The sequence below is a fragment of the Opisthocomus hoazin genome, chromosome 2, assembly GCF_030867145.1.
Source record: "Opisthocomus hoazin isolate bOpiHoa1 chromosome 2, bOpiHoa1.hap1, whole genome shotgun sequence".
Taxonomy (NCBI): domain Eukaryota; kingdom Metazoa; phylum Chordata; class Aves; order Opisthocomiformes; family Opisthocomidae; genus Opisthocomus; species Opisthocomus hoazin.
In genome coordinates this window covers 75,150,752-75,171,056 of record NC_134415.1, presented here as the reverse complement: position 1 = coordinate 75,171,056, position 20,305 = coordinate 75,150,752, and the positions used below count along the sequence as shown (strand labels likewise).

Here is a 20,305-nt window from a genome sequence, read left to right as displayed (position 1 = left end):
TTTGTTTTAGACTATTTTAAATGACATTAGACTAAATTGGCTGAGCTCAAGGCCAAAGACAGAAGGCCCATCTTCATCACAGAAAACGCAACAAACAGAAGAGTCGGTGTCCTGGTTAATGAGATTTAATACTAGTTCCAAAGTTAACTAATAGTGAGGAATAAAAACACTGGGGTCGGTTTGACCGGGTGCTATTGTCTTGAACAGAAGAAGGGAGATTTGCAGGCAACAGATCTCTGCCTCTGTCAAATATCAGGGTAAGGTGAAGCGAGGCGAAGTTTTTAGTAGAGTTTATGTTGGCAGCTGAATGGCAAACTGACTACAATGTCGCTGCAGATGCTGTGTGTGTCCTTGTGGGTTAGGGGTACTCTGCGTGGGAGTGCACACTGCCAGTGCCCCCCTTCACTGCCAGGAACCTTCCAGACTTTTGCACGCGATAAAAAAAAGAAAGGACTTGATGGCATACGCATCGACCCTGACGTATCTACAAATTTCACCAAGCGGTTCCCAAAGTGCTTGAAAGCCAAACAAAATCAGGTTACCGAGACCACTGAAAGCAGTGCCTTACAAACAGCGATCTACGGGGCTTCCTGGCAGTTCGCAGATCTCAGCTGGTGACTGAGAAGTAACAACACCAGCAGATCACTTTTCAGCGCAGACCGTTGCCATTATTCTTCCTCTCCTGCCGGCGCTCGGCGACCGAGCCGCCGCTCACGCCCCGGGTGGCTGCTCTGCCCGGTGTCGGCCGCAGCCGCCCGTGCGGAGAGGCCGGGAGGCCTGGCTTCCTCCGGCACCCACCGCGTTGCGCCACGCAGCTGGAAGACGCCAGCTCGCGTCACGCTCCGGCTTCTCAACGCACCACCGGCCACCCAGATCTGTGCCATTTAGGAGATCTGGGCATTTACGGGGCCGCACGAGCCTTCCTGGCAGCTTGGCTGCGGTTTTCTCCTCGCCGGCTGATGCCGCTCTGCGCCAGGAGCCCGGGGAGCGGCTGTTTCCTGAGCAAGAGAAATTGTTTCCGCGATGCGGAGCCCCCCGTTCGGTCGCACACCGGCGGGCCCGTCCCACCGGGCGCTTCAGCCCCCTCCCCCGCGCCCCCCCAGCCCGCCCGGCGGCGCACGGCCGGCTCCCCGGCCCGGGCGCGGCCTTTCCCCTGGGATCTGCGGGCCGCCCCCCGCCCAGGCACGGGCAGCGAACACCGGGGAGCCGCAGGGCCTGCGGAAGGCACGGCCGCCCGCCAGGCCCCGCCGCCCCCCGCTTCAGCCGCCGGCGCCAACGAGGCACGGGGAAGGGCCCGGCGATCAGCCCCGGGAGCGGCCCGCGAAGCCACGCAGAGCCTGGCGAGCGGCTCGCTACCCGCCGGACCGCGCTTCCCGCCCCCGGCAACACGCCGGGTCGCCGCCAGCAACGGCCGCCAGGGGGCGCGGGCTCCCTCCCCGAGACCCCTCCCACGTCCGGGGCGGGGCTCTCCCCCCGCCCCGCCCCGGGCCATTCCCGGCCACCCCTCCCCTCCTCGTCCCGCCCCGTCCCCGCTCTCAGGGCCACGTCATTCGCTCCCCGCGGCCGGAAGTGACGACGGCCCGCCAGGCGGCCAACGGGCGCCTCGCGTATGGCGGGGTGAGAGGTGAAAGGTCAGGCGGGGCGGCAGGAAGTATGGCCGCGCTGGCGGCGGTTGCTGGGCGGTGGGTGCGGACTCCGTGAGGGGATGGCGGCGGCGGCGGCGAGGCGGGCGGCGCGCCGAGGCTGAGACACCCCCGACCCCCTTCCCCCCCCGCCGGCCCCGCGCCGCGGCCCCGCGCGCTCCTCTCCCTGCCCCGCGCCGCGCGCCCCCGATGAGCGGGGCGGGCGGGCTAGCGTGGCGCGCGCTGCACGCCCTGCTGCGCGCTCTGCTCTGCCTGCAGCGCGCGCTGCTCGCCTGCCTGCGCGGCCGCGCCGCCGGGCCCCGCGCGTGGCTCTGGCGCCGCGCCGCCTCCTCCGCCGCCGCCTCGTGCGCCCTCCTCGCGCCCGCCGCCGGGGCCTTCGCCTTCCGCGCGGGGCGGCGGCGGCGGCCCGGGGGCGCGCGGCCGGGCCGGCGGCGGTGGCGCGCGGACGGGCGGGCCCTGCAGAAGCTGCCGGTGCACCTGGGGCTGGTGGTGGCCGGGGAGGAGCCGAGCTGCGCCGACATGGCCAGCCTGGTGGTGTGGTGCATGGCCGTCGGCATCTCCTACGTCAGCGTCTACGACCACGACGGTGAGCGCGGGCGGGCGGGCGGGCCGGACCCTGCCCCTCCTGGGGTCCCCCCGAGCCGGGTGCCGGCCCGGCGGTTGGCGGCGCCTTCACCGGCTGCGCTGCCGGGGTGACCCGGTCCGGGCCCCGCGGTGGGGCCGTGCCGGGGCCTTGTCGCCAGCCCTGGGCTGGCGGGAGCTGCGGGCGTCGGAGAGCCGTGAGCGCGTGGGGTGGAGAAGGGCGTCGGGCTGCCTGCACTTACCAGCTTCGTTCGTGAGCTACGTGTGGGCTCCCAGGAGAGCGCAGGGGAGAGCAGCCGCCTGCCTCCGTGCAGTCTCTCTCGTGCGATGAGGCAGGATGGAAAGGCAATTAAACATAAACTTGCATGTCCCGTGTGCTGCCTGCGCTGTAAGTTAAACCGCACGGCCTGCGTTTGGTATAAGGGCCTGTGCTGCTGGACGTTGGAGTTAAGTCCGAGCCAGTGCTTGTGAAAACTTTGGTGTTTTTTCATACCCACTGTGTCGTTGTATTTGTTGCTGGGTGTCAGGTGTAAGACTGTTGAACTCTCGCTCTTGCAGATAGGTTGATTCCACGTCACTGAGTGTCTTAAAGATAAGTTCATAGTTTGGGTTTAACATTTTGCGAAGTAATTGTGGAACAAATCTGTCTTCCTCATGCCTGTCCTTTCCTGCTGAGGAGATGAAACTAGCCGCATTCAAGATACTCTTAGGTGAAGCTTTCTACCCGGCTGTTGAGAGATGATCTCTGGTACTAGACAAGCCATTAACTCAGAAGGGCTAGTAATACACGAGATGGACTGTGTCCTGTTTCTGTCCTCTCCAGAGGAGAAGGCTTCGTACTGAATGAAGATCCCCGTGCTGTTGCTGTCAATGGTGAGGCTGTAGGAGACCAGCGTTGAACTGTTGTTTGGAGCCACTTCTCGTGGCTGACTAGTGATGTCATGCAGATTAGATTAACTCCATAGGTTTATGCCAGGTTAGAGGTACAGTCTGTAATAGCTGGCTTCTAGTACTCTTTCAGGGAAAACTAGAAAGTGCATCCCACGTGAGAAAGTGGAATCTGTTGTGGTCAAGTGTGCAAAAGTGTCTGAGGTGTGCAGGCTTTCCCTGAGCATAGGCATTTGTGATTTTTCTTTTCTTTTAACCCACTGCCGTTAATGTGCTGTTTCATGTCTGGTCGTTTGTATGTGATACAAGACTCAAATAGCCTGACTTTCACGAAATTCCCTAAGATGTTTTTAAGAAACCGGGCTTAATACCAGTCACTTAGCAGTTTAAACTGGCCATACGTGCAGGGTTGTTGTGGAACTTGGTTATGTTGTGTTTCAGTGGGAGAATACTTGCTCATTTGGAGGTCAAGGAGGCGTATAAAAAACTTCCATAACATCTCAAGGACACAGAAAACAGTCAGCACGTTCTGAAAAGCCATTTATGTGTTGATGTTTTTTTCTCCTAACTTGGAAAGCATTCAATCAGGTGAAATGCTGCAGAGCAAGTAGTAGTACCAAAGAAAAGTGAGAGTTTCCCTCATAGCCTGAAGAGAGACATTTTATTGGGCAGGATTTCTAATTTCTGCCAAACCTCAAATGAGCTATCTGTGGTATTGCCTAATATGTTATGTATGTATTCTTAGTTCCTTTTTAGATCCCTGCATTGTGCTGCACAAATTATATGTATGAGAACTGAAATGAAGAACCGATCCAGCTGAGAGTCATGTTTCTTGATGGTCTTGGTTTTCAGCTTGCTCGCTGTGCAACCATTCGACACTGAGGAGGGAACAGGCACCAGCCAATGCTTAGGTAGCCACTGTGGCTGAGATCCTGTCTGGTAGCGAGGAGCTGGCGCTGTTGTAGTGCCTGATGCCTTCATTGTGGAGAAGCTACTTCTGCTTCTCCAGCACATGTGTTGAGAGCCAGTCAGATCCAAGACTCTTAGAAGGCTGTAAGTATGATGACCAGAAAGGACAAGGTTATGTCCTTCTGAAGAGCGGTATAGCTGAAATAACCTTGCAGAACAATTGTCTTTGTTAGTAGTTCAGGGGAAAAAAAGTATCTTGGAGATTATTTGCTGCTGTTTCCATGTATTGTTACATTCATGCCACAGTTGCATATTATGAGGTTTTGTTAATGCCTCTGAAATCTGAATGCCAGCTTGAGTTCCAGTTTGTTGGAACATAATTGAAGAAGGCAAGACAATGCAGAGCAATTAAAACATTTTAAATCAGTGGCTTTTGCCAAACTTTCGGAGTTGATGAGGATTGCCTGCCATTACACATACATGTTCTTTATGGGTGTTCAATGGGTTTTCTGGGATAGCAGCCACACCACTGCTTTTTGCACAGCATCTTGTCAGCAGCGCCTTTTAGACCGGTTTCAGAGAGTGAGCAAGTATTACTTCTGGTAATAGCAGATGCATTGTCTGTCTTCTGCTGCTAAGCTCCTTATGGTGGCTGGATTGAGCGTACAGCATTGCCAGATAGACTCATCGTTAAGTAGGATGTAGCAGTTGTTGCTAAATCTGGTTCTGAGGAATAGTGATGTCTGGAACCCTCAGCAGTAATGCTACTATAGTAAAAGTGAATAAAGTCAGGTGCAGCTTGCTCTTAGCAGTAGCAGAGGGTGAACCTTAATTACGCTGTGCATTTGTTTTCATCCTCTCAGGGGGTGAGACTTACTTTTGGTCTGCTGAGCTGCTTCAGTAAGGTTCTGCATTCATACAGTTGTACCAGTTATTGACTTAACAAAGATATGTTGTCTCCACTGATGCTGACTGTGAAGAAGGAAACACAATGACAAGTGCTCTGAGTCTGTGTTAGACGTAGTGAGGTATACTTTTAACTTGCTTCCTTTTCCTTCATTGCATATTTGTAGTACGGAGACTCTTCTCATTGCAACAGGAAACTTTGCTTACAAGAGTGGTCTTCCATGGTTGTGTTTTCTGGAAGAAATACCATGTCAGTTTCCTGTAGAAGGCTTATAATTAAAAATGTGTCCTTAATTGCCCTTTCTAATAGGAAGAGAGTGAAGCATGAAGTTTTTCAAAGAAGTGCCAGATAAGCCATTTATTTGTTTATAGTTGTGGATTTCTATATTTTTAGCAGAATGACTAAATGGAAGATTGTTTCTGTATTCTTCGGTGTCAAAATAAGTAACTGCATCCCAGCTGACACTAGTATGATACAGCAGCTGCACCAGTAACTGTAAGGGCAGTTTGGCTGGAGCTGTGGTGGTTCTCATGGGCAATTACAGAACTCGGTATGTTACAAATGTATTGGATTTGCCCAGTGACAGGACAAGGGGCAATGGGCACAAACTGAGGCACAGGAAGTTCCGTCTGAACATGAGGAGGAACTTCTTCTCTCTGAGGGTGACGGAGCACTGGAACAGGCTGCCCAGAGAGGTTGTGGAGTCTCCTTCTCTGGAGATATTCAAGACCCGCCTGGACAAGGTCCTGTGCAGCCTGCTGTAGGTGACCCTGCTTCGGCGGGGGGGTTGGACGGTATGACCCACAGAGGTCCCTTCCAACCCCTACTATTCTGTGATTCTGTGATAACACTTGTGGAATGTGATCAGGTACTTGGCTGTCTTCTGTGAATCCGTGAAAACCAGTATGCCAAAAGACTGGGATGAACAGGTCTTTGCTGAATGCAAGAGGACCATAATGTAAGTAACTGTCTTTTACTGTAAGAAATATATGGTGCTATGAGTTGCAGTGCTCAAACCTGAGATTTCCCCCCCCTGCCCAAGCAGGCTTGGAGGCCAAAGGTGGCATGCTTTTACTGCCTCTGGTGTCTGGGGGCTCTTTTCATTCTCCTAATTTTCATTGATATGCAGCAGAACAAAGTCAGAATAAACTGAATGCTACTGTGTGCACCTTGGTTATTAAATCCAGATTGACTAAAGTTTTAAGAGCTTTGATCAAGGATTTATTTCTGTGGACTTCTGTATTGCCAATCCTGTTAGTTGGTAGAGACCCAGCTGTGCTGGTCAAGACCTTATCTCTGAGGAAATAATGCAGCCTGCTCACAGTCAGAAGGCAGTGATTATGCAATTGTATAGCAGCAGTTAAAATACCTTCTGGGGTGCAGAAGCCTGTGACCAGTGTTATATGTACTTTAACCTTCTTCTGCTGGAGTTACTTTTCCACTCGAGAGCTTGCTTGAGTGTTACTTCTGCCCATCAGTGAAGCCTTCCCTAGTTTGGGACAGGTCTAGAGCGCTTTTTGGGAGGTTGCTGAATCTTGGCATTGGAGTACTTTGGGCTCCTGAACAGATGCTTCATGTTGGAGCGTTCTTAAAGCCCATAGTATGACTGTATTGAACTTGGGTTTCGTCATCCTGGGTTTAGCTTTCCAGTGAATTGTTTTGCTTCTGACCAATTTTCTCTTAGAAATTCTTTAAAATGATAGAGTACTGCAGTAAGCAAAAAAAATTATTTCATTAGCCCCAAACATAGCCTTTTAGTCTCTTCTAAATTATGTGGTAGTTTAGCTGATCTGATCAATCCATAAAACTTTCTGGGTGTTCGGTGTGTTCACTTCACTGGGGAAGATCAGCATTGGCGGTGGGTGTTCACCCATGTGAAACTTCATGTTCAGCAATTGCGTTTTGATGTTGAGTTGGGAGGAGTCCTCAGACCACGTTTATTAAAAGGGCTAACGCAAATCTGTCGAAGGTAATCCCCTTATAGGTAGGGGTAATATGAGAGTAGTATTGCGTCTCTCGATTGCTGATGAGCTCTTGTTCTGGTACACAATGTCCCTCTAAGAAGAAATGCAAGAGGAGTGGTCACCTACGAGGTTCTAACTTGAATTCTGCCTATTTGGTTAGCGCTAGCTGAAGTGACTTTAATCTGGGTGAAACTTAAGTGACTTCATCCACTTTCAAATTTGGATTATATTTTTTTCTAGGCTCTTGGAATAGACAAGCCTAATACATTTTTCTAGCTCGTCATATCCTCTGAGGTCCAGCGTAACTGACTCAAACCCTGCTTCCCTCCGTTATCAACCCGCACGATCCAGCATGAGGATGTAGGCAGAAGCTGTTCATGTGTCAAAACAGTTTTTTGTCTGTACATGATTTGAATTGGGTTAAGAATTGACGTTTCGCAAACTGTTAATACCTTGATGCTTTAAACAGACTTTTTACCTTTTAACTCTTCCCTTGTTGGAGCTGGAAGGGAGTTGAGAAAAAGCAAATAACTGAAATGCTGTGGAGATGCATGCTTTCATAGGCTTAACTTCGGTTAAGGTGTTGCCTTGTAAGGAAGAGCTGACTCTTATTCGGTGTTGTACCAGATTCTGCTGCTTTAAAAAGAAGGGCAAATGAGAATGTTGAGCTTTGCGGTATTACCAGGGCATTAACAGGTGGTGGTTGTGGTAGTCCAGCCAGATGAACAAGCGGTTGACACCACCTGGTGTTTGTCTGTGCCAGATGTTCCTGTCACTTTTGAGCCTTGCTTCTGCTGAACTCGCAGCCTCCTGATTACAAACTGCATTTGTCAGTCTCTAAGCCGAAAGTGGTGGAACACTACAGTTGGCTGCAAAGGGGCATGGCTTGTAACTATTGTAAAACTGAGCGAAAGGTGTGTGCCCTGGAAAAGACCTGTGTAATGGGGGACTACTGGAGGAAGCTAAAACACTTCTGGTTTGCCTCAGCTCTAATGGGAACTAATGATCAATAGCACGTTTGCAGCTTGTGTTGTAAAAACAAGAATTATCATTGGAAACAGCTCACAAGTTTTCAGTAGTAAAAAAATAAATCAAAATCAACAACAAAAAATCCCCTGAAGTTGCATACTCTGTTGCTTTGGGAATTACAGTGGTTAAATTTTCACAATTCTTGTAACACTTAATTTTCTGGAATATACGCATTTGCACCAGTTTGCAGAAGCTCTAGAGTTCTGACTGAACAAGACTGTTTCTGCTTTTCAAGAACAAAAATTGTTTCTAATGAGAAATAATAGTGACAATTTCATGTTTGTATTCTGTATTAGAGACAGTAGTGGGGCTGAAATTTTCCACACTTAACAGCAAACAGCTGTGGTACTGCTGAAACTTACTAGACCTCATTAACTCTATAATGTTAAAATCATACTACGGATTTGCTTTCAACTTATGTGGAAGACTGAACAAGACTGGCAGGTAGCATTAAATTAAGACTGAAGTCTCGCTGCCTAGGAATGCTTGAATTCTGTTAGTGAGTTGGTCTACTCATGCACTCCTTGTTGACTGCATTTATCATGTATAAATTAGCAACAGCATCTTCCAGAACTAACTTGGATATATGTTCAAAGTTTTAAAAAATGAACCTCGTAGATGAATGGATTTTTGAGATACTGTAAGAGAAGGGAGTGCATGTCTGAGCCACAACCACGTAAAATAATTTTTGGAGTGGTATATGGATTTGGCCCACGTTCGTTGCCTCTGGCAGGACTCTATTTGCCATCATGCACATTTGTAAGAAAAAGAGAAGTCTCCTGTGCACTGAGTGATAAAACACTGAAGGAGTAAATTTCCCAAATGCTGTTGGTTTTAAATGAAGATTTTGGTTTGGGTGTTTACTACCTTCTGAGGTGCTTCAGGATCTTCACTGCAGGAAAACTGCAAGTGTGTCGAGGTTGGTGGATCAGTTGGAGTTTAGATGTGGAGGTCTTTCCAAGAAAGACGTGCTACAACTATACCGTACAACCACAGTAGCTTCCCGTTTATGTTAAACTGCTATTCCCAAAGCAACATGGGACCCAGGTTTGAACAACTAAGGAGGTGGGTGAGATAAATGAGGAGAACAAAAGGGAAATGCTGGTGATACTCAGATAAATCTGAAGAACACATCTAGCATGTCTTCAATATCCACTGTGTGTATTGAGGACCTTCACTTCAGAGCTGGACCAACTCCTTCATCTGATGTCCCTTTTTACTGAGCAGTGAGCACCTTAATCCGTTCTCCTGCCAGTTGTCCACGATGTTTTCATTTGCTTTTGTGCCAGAGTATGGGTTCTTAAATCTGTTCTTTCAGTGTTTAACAGGTATAGGCAACAACTTTTCACGAGAAAAGAATTGGTATCCTTAGCGTTGGGTGGGGAAGGGGAGGAAGAGAGCAGCTGTCCATTTCCCAGATTAGGAGCCTTTCCTAATTGTGCCAACTCTCTAGCTACTGAACATAGCGTTTTGTGGTTGTTTAGTTTTTTTTCTTGAAAAGTGGATGGAAGTCAAGTGACTCTTAGAGGTGAGGCACATGCAACCATGTACAGATGTTACTTGAAGATGGTGTGGGATTAGCGATTACAGTAGCTGCACTGCTGCTGACTTTGAATATAAGACAGACAATCAGTCTTAACTAGCACAAAACAGATTTATCCAAGCAGTTGTATCACAGTGTTATTCAAAGCAGCATTCACAACTTCTGATATGTATCAATATGTACTAGTAAGCAGGAGCACAAAGTGTAACAATGTAGGTTTAGTTTAGACTTAGTGAAAGTATTCTGACACTTTTTTCTATCAAGGTTGCTGCCTGATGGGAACTTGCTTGTCTGTTAATGTGTGAAATCGGTTATAAGCATCACTAATGCTTGTGTAATGAAGTAAATTATTTTTTTGCAGCAAGTAGCTAAGATGGGAGGAAAAACAGATGCTTTAAAACCTATTAAAGCCTCTGATGAAGTCTGTATAAAAATACTAACTCACTAGGCATAAAGGCTGTGTTATTAAATACATTGTATCACTTTGTGTTGCAAACTAACTCTTAATGTAATGTGGTTTTAACCCAATGCTTATACACTGCTTGACCGCTGCTGAGGTAGAAAGTTCTGTTTGTAGCAGTTTCTAATCCCAGAATCGGGTTGAGATGATGAATCATAAGCCTGATTATAAAATTTTATACCAGTTCAGTGTTTCTTGTAAGACTATTGTGTGGGCATTTTTACACTGGTCAACAGAAATGCTTGACATAGGATTTCTGAATTAAACTTAGGCTCTTAGTTTAAGAGCCTGAATGCAATGTGATAAAAGATTATCAGTTCATAAGTAAATATGTCTAGCCACACTTTTGCGTTGTTTAAGCTGTAACACTTAATTTTTACTGTGGCTTTTAATTAGAAATAGTTGTGTTGTATCTCTTGAGCTAGAATTTATTTTAGAATAGCAACACAAACGTGTTTGGTTTAGCAAGTTTTCTCCTGCACTCAAAATGTGCCTACCATAAACATGTAAGTATAAAAAGGCCTTGGGAACTGCATCAACTCCTTGGAATATACAGCTGGTGAAATCCTCTTATTAGGAAATCCATGGCATGAGAGTGGACAGTTACTGTGGCCTGATACACTGATTTAGTCTTCTGGCTCTTGCTTTGTGGTGACTTGCTTTGTTAGCCTGCAGCCTTAGTGGTGTGGCAGTAAGTGGTAGAAGAGACTTAAACTGCCAATCTACAGCAGCAGGGGCATTAAAGAAACTTCGTGTTAATCTGACTTGGTACGGTATTGCTATCTCAAACTGTTGCTGGCATGTTAAGGACAATGAAGTAAGTCTTAAACTATCCCTTATGCAGTTGCAGCTTGCTGCTTAAATCAGGCTGAGTGAAAGAGGAACAAAAGCACGAGCTGTCTTTCCAAGGTCACTGAAATCAGTGATGTGCTGTAGCATTTGCTTTGGATTCTTACCATACTTGTGAGCGCCAGTTTGAAACCAGTACTGACTACCTGATTCTTTTTTCTTCCTGCCTAGTGTCACATTATTTTGTAGCACTCTTCACAGGAGTTGGCTGACATGCGGTGTTTTTTTAAAGGTATTTTCAAGAGGAATAATTCAAGATTGATGGACGAAATTTTAAAACAGCAGCAAGAACTCTTAGGACTAGATTGCTCCAAGTACAGCGTGGAATTTGCAAATCAAGACAAAGCTGATCAAGGTAAGATGAATTGCAAGGAGGGATTGGTATGACTCTAAATAGCTGAAGATAAATTATAACTCTGTTTTTACTTAAACACATTCGTTCTTACAGTGACCTTTTTCTTCTTCAAGCACTGATTATCAGAACACGTGCAACCTTTCTGGGCCTAGTATTAAACTTTCATTGTTCTTATTTGTTCTTAACTAATAGTGAGATGTTGCGCTTTCCTTTCCATAGTAATCGTTACTGGGTAGTCTGATCTTCCCTTTAGCCTGACTGTTGTGCCATGACCACTTTAATGTGTCGGTGTACCTCAGCTCCCTGCAGTTTCAGTGAGATGAATTCTTTTGTTGAGAGAGTTGGAAGAGCACTGAAGTAAGTGTAAGGGAACTGATGTCAAGTAAACAGTGCATGCACTTTCATCTTTTGTAACTTATGCCTCAGAGTTGGGAGGAAGAAGGGAAAGAGCGAAACTGCTGGTTGTCATGGCAATGTATAATGACACCAGGAAGGTTAAGGGTGTAAGATAAAAAAAAAAAAATCTGTGATAGCAGATTTTGTATGTAATAGAAGTGGAAAACAGGTATGTTTCAAGGCTAATGTTCCTTATTCAGTACAATCTACTGTAAGTGTTCATTTAAGTATGCTAACACAAATGCTAGAAGTCTGTTCAAAATGTAATAAATCACAAGCATGTACTTATGAAAGCAGGCCTTTGCCTAAGAGGGATAGGCTGATACAGCTCTTCTAACTACAGCTCATAATATTTAAATAGGTCTCAAAACGTGAAGGTCTTTTTTATTATAAGACAATCACATTACATCATTCAAAGACTTAAGAAAAGACTACACTTCAAGCTGTGGTACATCTGTAGAATCATAGAATGAGAATGATTTGGTTTGGAAGGGACCTTACAGATTATCTAGTTCCCACCCCTGTGCTATGGGCGGGGACACAGACAGGCACAGAATGGTCGGTGTTGGAAGGGATCTCTGGGGATCATCTAGTCCAACCCCCCTGCCAAAGCAGGGTCACCTAGAGCAGGCGGCACAGGACCTCATCCAGGTGGGTTTTGAATATCTCCAGAGAAGGAGATTCCACAACTCCCCTGGGCAGCCTGTTCCAGTTCTTCCTCATCCTGAGGGACACCTTCCACTAGACCAGGTTGCTCAAAACCTCTTCCATTTAGCTGCATTTAAGATGCTGCTGGCTGAGTTTTGCTTCCCTTGCAAGAACTGATAGGATGGTGAGGTCCTTTGTGCCGGTTTTCCAGTATGAAGTCTGATGTTGTAACATAAACTTGCCTTTATAAGCAAATTAGGCTAAGATGCTAGCATTTACATGGGAACACCTAAGTTTTGTGTTATTTCTCTTTATGCCTGTGAATGCTGAAATAATTAGCAGAAAACGGGGTAGACAGGCTGTTAATGTCTTCAACTGTGGCATACTTAGCTGCACTTACCTAAATGGGGATATTTATGTCCAGACCAAATGAACTACTGAAAGACTGCTCAGACTTGCTGACTGAAAGGGTACATTTAAGTCTTGGGAACCTTTTGTGCTGGAAACTATGAAAAGCAGAGATCTCTTCTGTTCTATTTAGAGTTTTTCTTATTCTTACGGAGAAAGGTCCGCAGTCAGACTAGATGCCTCATACTTTGAACTGAACAAGCTGACACCTATCCAGTTTATAGTATTAAACTGCAATTTTTCACTTCCGAGAAGCAAAACGACACGTCCTACATTTATGAATACTGTTAGTGAAAGATTCTTTAACATAGGACATATGACAAATCAAATAATATCAAGGAGCAATTATTTTCATTGTAGTGGCTTTGGATAGACTGAGGGGTTTTGGGCATTCTTATGAGTCTTCTGACTGTATTCTGTGGTCCTTTGCAGTCAGGTTCTGCAGTTTTAAGAAAAGCTTTTTTAAATTACCAGGTTATAACTATCATAAGTTCTGTATAAGTCTCATGTGTTCACACACTTGTATTTAACCCAGTTGCTTCAAGCTGGGTTTAGTACACTATCTGTAGCCTTCAGATTCTTTTGTAAGTTTACCTCTTAAGTGGCTTATCAGAACTGCCAATGATGCAAGTCATGTGGTGTGAGAAGTCTATTACCTCAGTGTGTGTAGACAATAAGATTGTTGTGAAATGTTCTCTTAAGTCACAGACATAATTACAGATTAGTGGGTGAATTCTGGTATGATTGTCTGGTTCCTAGCTTCTCTGTAGTATTACATCAATATTGTAACTCTTGCACCAATTTTGAAGTGCTGCTGAAAGATGCTGTGATCATGTTCAGGGAGGACCCCGGCTGAATCATTGTGTCATATGAATGTCCACAGTAGCTGTTAGAACACCTTCCCCTTTTAGGGTAGGAACTAGATCTTTTTTCCTTCATCTGAACTGCAAGTCTTTCTGCATTGCTTACCACCCCCCAAGTTACTGTCTAGGCACCTTCCTCTCACTGCTTTGCCTGGCAGTATAAGAACCAGTGCAAATTCCCTAGAAGACTCTACGTTTCAAGACTGACATTAATTAAACTACTTTTTACAAGACTCCTCAACATAGTTGCCGTAAACTGGAGTGTTGGTAATACAGCAAATCCTGAAGACTCTTAGCCACCTCTGTACAGAGATGGATGAGGTGTATCTATGGCTAATTATGTAGTATATGAAGTAAACTACAAGTTACTTTCAGTCTTATCCTGTGAATATCTAATACACATTTGAAACAACTGTATTTCTGTTGCTTTTAAACTGTGTTTTGTACTTTCAGTTTTAAATTGCCAATCTACATTGAAGGTGCTGTCTCCGGAAGATGGAAAAGCAGACATAGTAAAAGCTGCTCAGAACTTTTGTCAGTTGGTAGCACAGCAGCAAAGAACATACACAGACCTGGATGTGAATGTCTTAGACAGCTTATTATGTAGTAAGTATGACATGGTCTGTGGGGAGGAGGGGAAAGAGTACTTACTCATAACTGATTGGGTTTCTAGTATATTTATTGCTTAGAATGTGTGCATCTGGACACTTAGTCTGTCAGAGTAAGTTATAATTGTTGCTTTCAGGCTTCTGCTAAACCAGTAAGAACTTTTTACTCCCTTTTGAGTTTTTTCTTTAAGCAGGAAAGGGAAACCTTAAGCTAAAATTGAGACTCTAATTTTTTTAAGAGTTACCAACCTCTTTGGGATGTTGTGCAATGAGCTTGCTGAAAGCAGTGCTGCTGGGGTTGCCTGAAATGAAACTGTTACAACTTTGTTAACTTCCTGCAAGTTAGCATGCTGCAGACATGGTATGGGCAGAGTCTTTTCCAGATCTTGTTACAGCTATTAAAGCTGTTGCTGCTGCCTAACTACCACCCTGAGTGCAAATGATAGAGTACTTGCTGATCTTTTACTGCTGTATAACCCATGCTAGTTTAGTTATCTTCATTACTAATTAATGCAGATTACTGGGCCTGCATTGAGGTGCATGGCTACATGTGATAGCTGTGAAAAGGGCAGGGCTGCCCTAATCTCACACCTGGGAGAAGTAGTTTAGAACAAGCCTCCACTTCCCCAGTGGTGCTATGGGGTTGTAATAGTTGCTCAGCTTTCCTAGGTGATCATGCATGTTAATTGCAGTTGTAATTAGCTTGGCAGGGTTCAGGTTTCAGATTGCACACTTAATCTTGGATGTCTGCAGGCACATTATTGTGGTTCCCATTAACTGGACTTTAGTGGGTTTTTTTTTTTTTTCAATTTTCAAATGGGTAGTCAGCTGAATTGCTTTGCAGACTGACTACCGTGGCAGTCTGGACACTTTAATCTTAATTTTAAACTGAATTCTGTCCCTATTGTCAACATGCTGCATGATAGCTTCCAACTGCACCAGAGTTATTAACAGTATTTAATAAGGCACCTGAAGAAGTAACTTAGACATCTATCCTGTTATACCCCAAAGGCAATTTAAGGAAATGAGTGACTGTTTTGAAGAAGCAGTTATTCATTTCGTGACGAACTGGTGACAGTTGATACCTGCGTATGTATTTTGGCCAGTGGTGTTTAACTGGAACTTCTTAAACACTTGTTCATGATCTTCTGTCTGTGCATTCAAGTGTCTGGATATGTTAAAAGTATTGGGTCCAATCTTAGATTGAGCAGATTTATTGTTCAAGTAATATGTGCTAGCTGAGTGCAGAGAGAAATCTCCTAGACTTTCAATCTGTCAAAACGGTAAATTTTGAAAACAGGCTGCTTAATCTATGTGGCTAATAACTAGGGGTAGTATCTATAACTAGTCCTGTGTATTAATTTGCTTGGTCTTAGTGTTTAGGACAGCTGGAGATGAAGAACTATTATTTTATGAAACTACTCATTTTAGTTGTACGCAAGTTTAGTTTCTGTGCATCCTTAATACAAAGGTATTGAATGTAAAGATCTGTGAGTTACTGATCTAAGTTGAGAGCGAGTTCTGAAAAGCAGTACTTGAGTAGCTATATTTTTAGGATTTGTGTTCACAGTGACTTCTGTAAGTTTCTAGTTTTTCACTTTGATGTAACTACTTGATAATGTAGGTTTTTAACTCTATGTTCATGTTTAGGATGCAGGTATTGAAGTCTAGTCCTAAAATGGTGTGGTTCTAGCTTGTCATCTGGCTCTTCTGGTTCTTAATCCAGTCATGCTCGAATGTTTACAGCTTGAGCTTTCTTCAGTGTAAGAGTGCTTTCTTCTGAGCAATGCCTCAGCTAACCAACTTGTTTTCAGAAAAGTGGGTGCCATCTGCATTATAATATTGTCTCTACTTGCCATCTGCCTTCCCAGTAAAGAACATGGTTATCAACTAAGGCTGTTCCAGTTGCCGTGTAAAATCTATGTGGAGAAGAGAAGGGTAGTGCTGTCAGCTCCACAGATTCCTTGAACTTCCCCTCGCAGAACTCCTGACCTAGAAGGGATGTTGCCACATTCCTGTCCCTTGAGTGTCTAAGTCTTTTTTTTTTTTGAGTTGGCTGCCTAATGCTGCTATCTTGTATATGCTAAACTTGAAGAGCATTGTAACTCTAGCAGCTCTGAGGGACCTTCCACGTGTGGATATGTTTAGGTAGAGAGGTGGATGCAGAGTGGAAAGCATGGTACTGTGTTTTGAATAGGCTGTTCTGACAGTAATATTGCAGTGTACAATTTCATTTTCCTTCAGATAGGAACCAGAAGGAAATATTAGCATTAACTGGGCCCTCTGAAGGTCTTTTCCTGTTTGAAAAGCCATTGCAGTGTGGAAGACCCTGCTGCTGAACTGGCCAGCTGAGGAGTACTCAGCTACTGAATCAGCTGATGAGTAAAGCTGTCCACTTCCTCCAGAGTCCTCACTTCTAAGTATTCACTGCTTCCCTGCAGAGCTCTTTCATACTAACATGCTGGCTTATGAACACATAAGTGGCTTTTGCTTTATAATTCTTTTTCTTAACTTGGAGATAAGATTTGGACTGTGGCACAAGGGACTTCTATCTAAGTACTTCTTCCTTCCTTAGAAATGCACATGCTTGAGAAATAGCTTCTTTACCTGTGGTAAAAGGATCATTCCTGTGATGATTCAGTGGGGAGGGAGGATGTGAACTTTTTGAAATCTCCAGCTTCAGTTTCAAAACCTGGGTGGCGCAAAATCTGATAGGACCTTATCTGTTATTCACAAAGTTAAGTTCCTGTACAGCTAAACTCAAACTTGTAAAAGGCTCTTGACTGATTTGATTGGTGTTTGTTTTTTTTTTTTTTGTTAAGTGAGGAAAGAATTGGGAAATAACATCTGAAGTTCAGAGCAACTAGGCAGTATTAAGCTTTGTTGTTAAAGGTAGACGTTATGCAGTGTAAGCACTCTTGCAGCTAACTTGTGGAATTGATGGATAATGGAAAGGGTAACAAAAATAGCATGCAATAATCATGACTAACTGCAGCATTTTAGCAAAGTACGGTTATGGCTGCTGGAATACTGTTCAGATGAGCTAGGTGGGTGCATGAAGGACAGCTTACCTTCTCAGGTCCCTTTGGGGTACTATACTGGTTTTCACATGTTGCCTTAACCAACTTGCTAGAATTAGCAGGGAAAGCTGGACGAAGACTGTTCATTCTAAGCTTATTGCCTGTCAGTCTTACCCTGGAGTAGCTCAGGCGTGGCAGAAGTGTATGGAAGAGAGAAAGTGTTGTTTGGCCACTGATTGTCTTCAGCCTTGGAAGATAAGTAGGATGCTCTTGCTAGTGGAATGACAGGGACAGGGCTTTTAAGGTATGGGTAGTGAGAGTGTGGGCACCTCATGAAGTCCTTCAGTGTTACCTAGCCCTGCCCTGGGATGAGTCATGCTGCCCACTCAATAACAGGGGAAAAAAACCCAAAACAATATTGCCCTGTTCTTCCTCACTCATCTAACCAGAAAGATGTCACCTGCAACAGTTTATCTGAAATTCCATTGTAAAGGTGGTTTTTGTTTTTTGTTTGTTTTTTTTTTTTTACAATTTTCTCTCTGACAGGGTGTTTTTTTACGACTTACTAGCATCACAGACCATGAAGAAAGTTTGTTCTTCTTCAGTGGAACCTCCTTAAGTTTGGTTGGGTTTTGGGGGGGGTGACTGGTCAGTAGTCCTTTTACTCGACTGCCACTCCACATAGTTGAGTTAGGACTGTAGTAGGTATGGGTCAGGGTACAGCATGTTCTGTGCTACTGAAATCAAGTTTGCCAAGACAAAGATAGAAAAAGTCAGTTTAAACAGTGGTATTAAGGTTTGCTGTTACTCAAAACAGTTTAACTGTTCCTGTCGCACACTTACCAAATCTTTGGAAAATACCTGACTTAAAAATAACAGTCCAGCTGGGCCTGCGGTGACTGCCTAAGCTTTTGCTCAGGTGGTGCAAGACTAGTCTGTCCTCTTGGACTTTTAATTGTTAACTTGTCCTCAGGAGCTTCACTTCATTTTAAAAAAACAAAAGGGCATTTCATGAAAATGTAGGTGCCTTAGGATTTAGAATTAAAACAAATCTTCTGGTGAGTTTGATAAAACCTAATTCAACTTGTTCTTACAGGTACAAATGGATTTCCTGATCCTGATTTAGTCTTGAAGTTTGGTCCTGTGGACAGCACGTTAGGATTCCTTCCATGGCACATCAGACTGACAGAGATCATGTGAGTTGCCTATAAATACCGTGAAACAGGTTGGAATAATGTCAAACTAAACAAGTCTCTGTGTGACTTCTTATGGAAACAGCCATAAGAGGTGAGATCTCTCTAAACAAAGGTGTCTGGAGGTTGATTTGAGGGTATTTAAAATTTGTTAAACGAAACCTGTCAAACATTCATTGTTGCTCCTTCAGCCACGATTAGGCAACAGCAGGCATTACCCTTCAGGTTTAAGGGGCAACTTCTGTCACCATCTGGTCTCAGTGGTCCAGTCCCAGTTCTGTCGGTGTTCCTTATGTGGATTTTGAGTGGCTTACAGGTTTCTATCAGGGAAACTAAGGATATAAGGGAAATAGGATAAGGTAAGATGATCGTGTCTATGGATTACTTTCCAGTTTTGCCAATAACTGAACTGGCTAGAATTGCTGTATTTCTTAAATCTGAGAGCGTTTGTGGGCACTTAGATGCCTGGGCAGACCTGTGGTTCTCCAACTTTCTCATTAATTTGAAGTGCCCTCTGTGCTGTAATGAGTAAGCTTTGATTTAGGGTGACAAGATATTAGTGGGTAGTTTAGTTTCTAGAGTTACAATAATGTTGTCGAGAACAGCTTCACAAGGTTACTTGGACAATAGCTTGCTTTAAGTAGTGATGTTCCTGACTGGTCACACGAATTGTGCCGTGTTAACAAAAGCTTATTTTAATTTTTCTAACTTGCTTTCTCAGTTCTTTGCCTTCCCACTGGAACATCAGCTATGAAGACTTTTTCTCTGCCCTCCATCACTATGCAGCCTGTGAGCAGCGCTGGGGAAAGTGACTTCTGGCTGAGCACATGGAGTCAGGCGTTCTGTGGGAAGGAATCAATGTCTGTTTACACACACCTGTGACCCATAAGTCTGGTTCATAGTCTTTTCTTAATTTATCAACAAATTCAATAAAGTGTCTTACCTTTCTAGACAGCCTGTGTGAATGTGTGAGAATCTGTGGGGAGGGGGAATTTCAGAGATTTCCCTTAGGAAAAAGACAGTTACTGCAAGCAAAGCTGTTCAAAGCCGAGTTACCCTCACTTTCATGTCAAAGAGACCAAAAGAACATGCAAGAGTTAAGTCTTGTGAAATCTACAGGACAACATGAATAGGAGATCCACGCCCTGGAGATCCTTAAATCCAAGGAAGAACTCTCATGTCAGCTTCTTTCTTTTTAATTCATCATCAGGCGATTTGGGGCTAATCACCTAGTTTCTCTCGAGGTATATTTACTGTATAATAGGTGAATTCCAGAGGGGTTGGTTCTGTTAACTATAAGAATAGAGGGTGCTGCCTTGCCTGTGATGACTAAGCCAGCACTAGGTATCAAGTTCGAGAAATACTGAGAACATTCCATAAAAAGGAATGGAAGCTTCTGTGGGAAGTGGACTAGGCAGTCTGTGTAGCACTTCCACCCCCCACCCCCCCCACAGTTTTTTTGAGATGTAAAATCAAAGCATTCCTATAGCTTTGACTGGAACTTCTCTTAGCATCAGATCAGTTTTCCATAGGGAATAAGCATAAACAGTACTGTGTATTGTTTGTATACCTCTTCTCCCCATAAAATTCTCACTGAATTGGACAAGCTCTGGCATCACTTGCTGAAAAATCTGAAAATGGACTAGGTCCACTTCCATGGCTTGTTGTGCTCATGTACCCAGCAGGGGAGTCTGCTTGAGCCTTTCATTAGGTTTGTTCTGAACTGCTCGTTAGGAGTTTGAATGGGAGTCTGCAGCAGACAAGAAAGAAGATGAAGTGAAGCTGCACTACAGGATCTCAAAACGGAGATAACTACATAGGTACATTAGCTGAAAGGCCTTCGTTGTGGAATGCCCTGTTTAAGTTGCCTTCCTGTTGTTGAAGGTAATTTGAAACTGAAAGTCTTCATAGCAGCATCTGGACAAAGCAATATCTTCAGAGCTGTGTGGCTGGAGACAACACGAATATTGCAGCCGCCTGCCCTGCAGGCTGTAGAGCTGTTGCACGGTTCATTCTGGAAGTGTTTCCTTCCCCCCCCCC

At 44.8% G+C, this 20,305-nt stretch overlaps 1 protein-coding gene across 1 annotated transcript; it reads left to right on the top strand.

Annotated features, from left to right (window-relative positions):
* The first annotated feature begins 1,832 nt into the window (after nucleotides 1–1,832).
* On the top strand, nucleotides 1,833–19,219 carry NUS1 (NUS1 dehydrodolichyl diphosphate synthase subunit). The gene is made up of 5 exons (XM_075414160.1): nucleotides 1,833–2,229; nucleotides 11,007–11,129; nucleotides 13,898–14,050; nucleotides 18,169–18,268; nucleotides 18,987–19,219. Exons 1-5 carry the CDS (start codon nucleotides 1,833–1,835, stop codon nucleotides 19,075–19,077), a joined length of 864 nt encoding a protein of 287 aa, XP_075270275.1. The 3' UTR covers nucleotides 19,078–19,219.
* The last annotated feature ends 1,086 nt before the right edge of the window (nucleotides 19,220–20,305 follow it).